Source organism: Tinamus guttatus, unplaced genomic scaffold, assembly GCF_059628265.1.
Source record: "Tinamus guttatus ecotype Peru unplaced genomic scaffold, ASM5962826v1 Tinamus_guttatus_pri_ptg000389l, whole genome shotgun sequence".
In the NCBI taxonomy this organism is placed as follows: domain Eukaryota; kingdom Metazoa; phylum Chordata; class Aves; order Tinamiformes; family Tinamidae; genus Tinamus; species Tinamus guttatus.
The window spans coordinates 8,402,879-8,411,621 of NW_028288923.1; the positions used below are offsets into that span (position 1 = coordinate 8,402,879).

Below are 8,743 nucleotides of genomic sequence, written 5' to 3' on the forward strand. Positions count from 1 at the left end.
AGCATTATCTCAACATTAGTACAGCAAATTCTCATTTATCAGGACCATTATTAGAAAGTTGTCTTCAATGTCATGTTACTTTGGAGGGAATTATGTAAAATTCTTCTCTATTCTTAAAGCATAACATAAAAAGCCTTCTAGTCACATGGGTGAAGTTCATTTTGTGAGCTGTGGCTTTTTAGCTATCATTGCCATAGTGAATTAATCATGAAAAGATTTTAATCTGTCTTGTCTTTGAGGGAACTTTTATAGACATATCCTGTAATGAGGGAAAGCTTGGAGAAATACAAACTGCACAGAATTTATTGTAGTTTATAGTTTATAAAGAATAAACAAATCTATTGGCTGTTCAGGCAGAAAGGGAGATTCTTTGCATTGCATACCTGGAAAATGTGGGCAAATCCTCTACTGCAGCTCCAGGATATGCTGGTAAATTTATTTTTCAATCTCTTGTGATTATGAGGATCTTTAAGAGCAAGAACTAGCTGGAGGAGAAAAATAAAAATAATTTTTTAAAAAAACAGCCAGAAACAGTACATGTAATGAGGCTGATCAGGGTAGATCAGTTGGTGTGGATGTAGTAACTGAGGGACAAGGTCTATTAATGATGCAAAAGTGCCTGCAGCAATTAATGCTAAATATTACTGTACTCCCTGCTGTCATTTGTGTTGCTCTTCCTTGTTAATAGGGAGAGGCCAACAGCTTCCTCACACAGTAAGAACACTGTTTTGCAGAGTAGGTCTGATTTTGCTGCATAAGTGGGCTAAGCTGCAGTCTGTCTAATCTGCCCAAGAACCAGGTCACAGCTCCAAGTTTTGTTTCTTACTTTAAAGCAGTCCATTTTGTGCATACTGACAGATGCTGTTGCCTTGACAATAGACACAGACAAATAGCAGCTCCAAGTACAGGTGAATATTCCAGTCATCCCAAGAGAAAGCTTGAACCATTGCTAAGAAATGTTGCCACTGTAAAGGGTAGAAGGGCTGCAATGAGGAAAAGAGTTATCAGGGAATACTATTGCCAGTCTTTGTCATTTAAAAAAAAAAAAAAAAAAGTAGCAGCAATCCGTGTTTTTGGGTCCCAGTTGTGCTTATTCCTAGGTATAATAATCACTTTCTTAAAAAGCATGTACAGAAGAATTTCCTTATGTTGTTCATTGCCTGAAATTCAGGATATATGATATATTAAATAATCTCAGGATGTGGATGCACTGTATGACTCTGAATATGTTAAGCGCAGAACCAGATTAATCTGAAAGCTGAGGGGTTATGCTGATTCTGTTTAGGACTGCTTTAATGCTGGTGATAATATCCCAATGAAATATGTGTCTCATAACTATTATAATTTGAAAAGCAGTCAGCAAATTTTTCAGAAGCAAGCAAAGCCAAAGTGTTTGTCTTCAAGCTTACCAAGCGATATGTATACACCAGTAAGCAGCCCTATAAATTGCTGTTGTGAAGTCACTTCAACTCTCCATTTTCTGATCTTGACAATTGTTTTGTATTAGCGTAAATAATGCAGTGTCAATGTGAAGATAAGGAAGTATGTTAGAAAACTTTCACTTCAGTTTACTGTTAAAAACTATTGGAAAATGCCTAGAAAATGTTTGTAGGAAAGCACCATTATTAGCAAACATTTTGCTAGAGTTTCTGGTTAAGATAAAACAGCGAAGTGCAGCAAAAGTACAAAGCTTGTTTGAATCAGTCTGCCTGCCAGGTCATGGATATGAGGAAATTGTGCGATTATTATTTTTTTTTCTCTCCTTATGCCTTCTTTCTAGATTAAAAAAGAGCAAACAAAAAGCAAAAGGTTTTTGCTTATTTGCAATGTGAAATAGAAACTGTTGAAGCCCCAAAGGCTTTTCCTGTCCTCTAAGAACCATATAGAAAATACATAAAACATAGTCAACATGGCCATAAACACTCCTGACCAAAAGAACACTAGTGGCTACAGACTGGGAAGACAGGCTTGCCTTTTCTGAAACTCTGCTCGCAATTTACACCATGTAACCTCCTTGCCTTTTCTTTGCTGTTTTCCTGCAGAGGACAAGCTGGAACAGCAGCATTCTCTGTTTACACACTATAAAGACCCATGTCGAATTGGTCCTGGGGAGGATAAACCATGGGCAATCGGTAAGATCTGCTCTAAGTACCAATATGTGACCAAAACTCGTTATCTTTTGTCACAGACACAGCAGCTGCAGGCAGCAGGTACTGCAGCTAATGAGCAGTGACGGTGTGATAGAGACTTGGTATTTACAAGTGGCCTTTCTGTATCACAGTGTATAGTCTGTAGCCTCAGCACTGTCTTATTAAATTGCAATCAAGATCCAAAACCTCGGTCCACATTTGGAATGGCATGTAAGGATCAAGCTACTTGAATGCCGTCACACACCTATTCTACTTTAAAATAGGTTACTTTGAAAAAACATGTTTCTGTTCTTTCTGCATACAATGAAAATCTGCAGTTTTTGATCAGAACATTCCCTTGGTGATGTAGGGGTGCTGGAAGGGAGGCTGTAACAAAGTAGTTGAACATTAGCAAATCCTAGGGTTCATCTTAGGCTGGAACTCTGGTTATAATTGCGTACTCTAGGGGAAAGCTAGTTCTTGGTCTAAACCTTCACTGAATTCAACAGAGTTGTACCAGTATTGGCTATCCCAAAGATATTAAAGTAAATGTGGAACTATGCAATATTGTGGCTGAATCCACTCATAGAAAACAAAGAAAAATCAGACAGGTTGGGACTGAGACACGGAAGCAGAAGGTGTTTGCTTTTGCTAAACTCTGATCTACCTAGAATGAAAAGGGGCTACAAGGAATAAAAATTGGGGCAAGAATTAGTAAGGAATAAGTGAGCATTACAGACTAGAACAAGTAGAAGAAACAGAAAATGTTGAATGTTAAATTTAGACTGGAAAATCTGCTAGGAAAACACTAAGATAGGGACTGTACTGTGGGCAAAATGGAACAGAAGATATATGGAAGGAGACAGAAGAAGAAAAGCTAAGATCAAGCATTCTTATTCTGTGTGCCAGAAGGAATTGTTTTTCTACATTTATTCTGAAAAGAGAGAATCTACTAGTCTGAAAGCATCACATAGTCAAGTGTGAGGTGCCATCCCTGTAAGGATAACTGTTGTGCGTGGATATCACTTGTGTTCAGAAGCAAGTGAATAAAGAATGCACAGTCAGAAGAGCCCCCTTTCCCAGCATTTATGCAGTCTTCACCCAGCTGTAAGACTTCCTGAGAGGACAGGTAGCAGGAGGAATGCCCAGACAGTCATGTTTCCCTCTCTGTCCACAGGTACCTTGTTGGATCCTGAAGGATTGTATGATGAAGAAGTGTGCACGCCGGATAACCTGCAGAAGTAGGCATTGCTGCTCCTCACATACCTCAGACCATTGCTAAAAAGTTCCCTGCTTGCTATTTAACATTTCACAGGTTGATGGTGTTTAATGGCCCATAAGACATGTTTACTCAGTTCAGTACTGCTGGGGACTTGAGGTGGAGAGAAGACAAAAGGAGGAAAAGTGTCTACTTCTCAAATTCTATTCGAATTGGCTTCAGTGAGTGAATTTTTGATCAAAGTGGTTGCAGTCAGTGCCTTTATATTGGAAGAGATGCTCCTACCTGGACAGGCCCACAGGAATAGGACAAGCAACTGCAAGCACTGCTGGAAAGGGCGCTGTCGACAGCTTGTTCAGAGATCTGTGCACACAGTCAGTCCCATGGTTCTGGCACTCTGGAGGAGCAACAGAAACAAACATCATGTCCCCTCAAAAAGAATTTAAGCTACCACCCCAATCCAACAACCAATTACTCCTGCAGAATTCATGATTAAAGAGGCAAAGTCACAAATATAGAGAGGAATTAAAGAGCATATCAAACAACTAGGAATAATACTGCTGAGCCTTTCGGGGGTACCAGTCTATCATTACTTTGAAAATTTGAATAATGGGAAATAAATCTTTAGTGTGATTTAGTGGACTTAAGAGAAATGCAAAAGAAATATCATCTTGTGGAAGTCCTAAGGTAAATTTCCTGAAGTCTAATACTATTTGTTAAATAACATGCCAAAGAAGAGATAATAATAAGCTGTGTACATTGCATAGCAGTGGTTAGTGACTGTGGTAAGGTTCTGCACTATTTCTCTTCCTGGAAGGCTAGTTGTTGAAGACTAAATGTTATTAACATGACTAACTACAAAAGATGTTCTACCTTTGATTATCAAAGTATTCTAGAGGTAAAGATCCTTGAATTAATGACTTTGCATTTGCACAAAGCTGTACAGATGGTTCGGTTAGCACATATACTGGAAATGCTACACTTACTTAGGCACAGTGTGTTTATCTTGGCATTTTAGCTTACTAAGAAGTGCAATGTAGTGTTTGATATAGATGTACCCTTTGTTGAGTACATTTGGTGACGCTAACCCTTAAAGTCCTTCTTATATCAGATTTGAGTGAAGAAATTGAATTTATATCTAGATATAAGGTCTAGGTTTGTTTAGCTTACATAAAAAAATCTTGTAGAGCAAGTCACACTTTGCACATTCAAAAACCTGCAGAATTTCTGGACATTTCTATTCACATGTTGAAAACAGATTTAGTACATGTGAAAGGGATTTTCGGAAGCTGAAGTAATTTGGCCTCTGCAATTAAGTTTGCAAATGTAAATCTGCATGTGGGTGTAACATTCTATTTTATGATTCTAAGAACAGGCTTGGAGCTCTTTAAAAAAAAAAAAAAATTAAATGTGTTTTTAAGCAGCCTTTTGAGACCATCTGTCATCAAATTAGTTCGCAGATATTTTCTTAGTTACTTGTATTCAGCAATTAAGCTCCACAGATATGCGTGTGACTGACAGATAAATAGCCATGAGATAATCCGTCGAGTTTTATAGGATTACTTGAGTTCCTTAGATGTATCACCTCAGAATGAGATATAGCTGGAAAGTATTCTTGGACTTTTCTAACAGTATATATATCTATAATGCTTTTGCCTACTAAGAGTAGCTTTCCGTTTTCTGCAATACATGATAATTGTTTTAAATAGATCTCTTAAAAATTCTACTTAACAGCAATTTCTACTAGCTTTGTATTCAGATCTGCAGGGAAGACAGGATCTGCATGTTTAAGCTACTTAGAAGTTCTTTCATATTTAAGAAACCATTGCCCTGACGAGAGACAGGAAGCCTCTCTTCCCATCTTTGCATGCAATCAGTTAGTCTTGTCAGTATTAATCATAGTAATTAGTAATAATTCATAGAAATTGCTATATTTGCATACATCATACTATTTTACGATAATCATAAAAAATGAATTTCAACATCACTAATGAAACCTGGTCTTTAAAACTCTAAAGCATTTCTCTAAATGTCTTTTCTAACACACATAAATTAAGTGCCTGGAGACTATAAGCCCTGTTGACAGCGTAGAAGCTGGGTAGCACTGCACAGCTAACAACAAATATCATTTATGCAGCAAAGCAAGGTACAGCGTAAAAATGATTATTTCAGAAAACTTTCAGTAGTATATCTTGATCTAGTTCTAAAGCCATTTAAAACACAGTTACATCAGCAAGAGGAAGCAACGTAAGCTCCCCAGACAGTTACTTCATCAGCATTATTTCAGTAGTTTATAAATAAAACTAAGCAGTTGGCATTATTAAACTAATTAGTCCATGAAAACAGTAGCATAGCTAGTTCTTTACTGTTTCTTTAAAGTCCTGCATACATTAAACATCAGATTAGGAGAGCAGACTAGGTACAAATAATTAGCAAGCTTTTAACAAGGGAATAAGTTGAGCATTCTGGCTCCCCCCTGAGGATTCTGCTCCTTTGTTCACTGCAGCTATGGGCAGCAATTACCAGCCTAAGCTGATCAGCCTGAGAGTCGCACGACAGACAGAGCTTTTACACTTGCACTTGGTAGATCAGTTACATTGAGAATAAAACCAGCCGCCCCTTGCCCAGGTATGCACTTTCTGAAACCACTGCACTGATCCATACCCTCTCTGTAAAGGTGGTTATCTAATTTCAGAAGGAGTTGCACTGACCAGATTGGACAGGTTTGTGTCAAAGTAGCTACATGTTTTTCTAAGGGAATCCATGAGAGAGCTTTTGCAAATGGTACATTTAAAAATACTGGAAGCAGCCGAGGGAGGAGCGGCCTAGGCTGCAAGGTACTGGCGGAGAGCAGACAGGCTAGATCCTGCTGCCTGATATTTGCTCTCCCGGCTGCACGGGTTGGTACCCAGCTCCACTGTGCAGTGTCCGTGATGAGATTCACCATCAGCCTCGTATTGAAAAACATGGCTGGGGAAGACAGGCTTCACACTGCAATTTTACTAGTTCTTTTAGATGGGCATTACTCTTTCTGGGGGTTTGCAGAGAAGCTAATGTAAAATGTACGATGGGACAGAACGAGCAAATATTTAATGCACTTGGCCTTTCTTTGTGATACAGAGCACTGGAAAGTGAAGAAGGAAGAAAAGGCTACTTAGTCTACCCCACCAGCAAGAACCATAGTTCCAGTCAAAAGGGGAGGAAGGCATCACTGAAAGGAAATGGCAGGAGAATTGACTATATGCTTTATACAGAAGAAGGACTCTACCTGGAATGGAAAGTGGTGAGTTTTACAAGAAAAAGCCATAACCCACAACTGCATTCCTGACTTTGCAAACATGAAATTTGTCTATATATTTTATGGAGTTTGGGGTGGTTCTAATAGCAATGCTTATAGATATGCTGCCCTTCAAAACAAAAACAAATCTTTTTTTCTGTTCTTTAGCGTTTTACCAGACTAAGTGTTTTGACTGATGCTTTCCATGCCAGCAGTCTGTTTAGGAGATAAGAGGAAAAAGGCTTCTTGCTCATTTTAAAGCTGTATAACTGTATTGTTAAAAAACTCCCTCTCAGAAAAGTTATTCCAACTATATGTAGTTCATTGAGTCTGCTCAAGTGTCTGACTGTGCTTTTACTATGCCTAGGAAAACATGCCTAAGTTGTAAGTCTGCAATATGCAGACAAAAGTGCTAGGCTAGAAAGAGGATTTGCAGCATGTTGTCTGCTTCCTAGTGCATGATCTTTCCTGGGGGAATTCTGTATAAGGTAAATGAGAATCTAGTGTGCGTTTCTTGACTATAACTCCACTGCAATTACTCTAGATCTGTACAAGTTTTGCACATGGTACCTTGATCTGCCTGTGCTTTCCATTTGCAGGCGCTCAGAAGACACGCCAGCTTAGCAGCTAAATTATTCTAGGGCTCCTGGTTTCAGATGTGCAGATGTCTGTGGTGCATCTGTGTGCTAAACTCGTCCTACATTCAAATGAACAGTAGCAGAAATATTGGGATACTTTTGACTGAGAATAGAATCTTAATAAGAGAAGTACTTGTCTGAGTAAAAAATGTTTGGCTAAAAGGGCTAGATTATTTTGTCTGGTGGGATGCCAGTTAATGCTAGCTAAAAGGTGCTTATAGAACTGTAATCTACTATCTATGCTTCCTGCAAACCATTATCAAAGTACTGGCAAAGTAAGTACCTGGCCCATAGAAGTGGACAACTAAATTGTATAAGGAGAATGCCAAAGTTGCTACATGAAGTTTTCAAAAGCTGAGAAGTAAGCGGTATTTCCCTCCAGAACTTTAATCTAAAGAGCCAGGCCCATTTCAGGCCTTTATGGTCCTATATGTCTATTGATAATAGAGTGAGATAGCTGTAGGAGGCATAAAAGGTGAAGCATGAGATGCGATAACACACCCTGTTTTTTGAGTTCCTTTTGCTTACTTTTTGTCTTCCTTCTGCAGGAAGTGGAAGAGTTCAGCTTTATCACACAGCTAGCAGGCTTGACTGACCACCTACCAGTAGCAATGCGTCTAATGGTGTCTACAGGAGAAGATGACCCCTAAAAGCAACCAGCTTTGAAATTAGGAGAGGGAAACATTGACGATATTAGGAAAAAAAAATAAATCTCAAGATAAGAAAGAACTATTCTGGTGCCACATTAGGAAAGATGAGCAGACCTGACCCAGGCTACGCTCCAGAATGTACCAACAATAGAGGATATAAAAAGGGAAGAAATTGAAGGGGTTGTGGCCAAAAAACACTGTCACAAGTTGCTCAGGCAACAGGGCAGGCCTGTATTACAATGCTTTCACTGTGGACCGAAAGGAACTAAGATGGAAGACCTAATTCCTTCTGAACCAGTGCCATTCTTATTAAAACATGTTTTTATACTAATATATAGCACAATTTAGTTTGTAATTAGTCTGTGAGTTAGTGCTGCTCAATGGTTTTTTGCATAATTTCTTTGTATAACCAAGAAGCTAATGCTTTTTTTTTCTTTTTTAGCCTGTTAATGTTGTAGTAGCGTGCTTGCATCGGTAGCATGCGCCCGCACTGCATGCCACTCAGATAAAATAGTAAGACACCATGGGGAAAACAAGAATGGAAGTGAATTCAAAACTCAGAAACCAGCAAAAGTAAGGCATTCTGGGACTGGCAAACCTTTCTGTCAATACAAATGGATCTTAAAACAATTCTACAATTTGCAGATGAAGTCTCCTCTTGGATGAAAGATGCTTAAAAAGTAGGAAATAGACTTTATAACACAGTTCTACCATCCTCTTCCAGTGTGTTCCCACTACAATTATGAAGTATTTTGTCTGAATAATGACTCCAGAATTGGGCCTTTAGTTTTCTAAGCACAAGTTAGTCTTTGAAGAAATACAGTTCCCTG

At 38.7% G+C, this 8,743-nt stretch overlaps 1 protein-coding gene across 1 annotated transcript in view; it reads left to right on the forward strand.

Moving 5' to 3' along the window:
* Positions 1-8,309, forward strand: part of SMPD3 (sphingomyelin phosphodiesterase 3) — a 33,220-nt gene extending 24,911 nt beyond the window's left edge. The window contains exons 4-7 of the mRNA XM_010221687.2: positions 2,043-2,132; positions 3,307-3,370; positions 6,469-6,631; positions 7,812-8,309. Coding sequence (XP_010219989.2) covers positions 2,043-2,132; positions 3,307-3,370; positions 6,469-6,631; positions 7,812-7,913 — 419 coding nt within the window. The 3' untranslated portion in view covers positions 7,914-8,309. The remainder of the gene's footprint in view (positions 1-2,042; positions 2,133-3,306; positions 3,371-6,468; positions 6,632-7,811) is intronic.
* Positions 8,310-8,743: the final 434 nt, after the last annotated feature.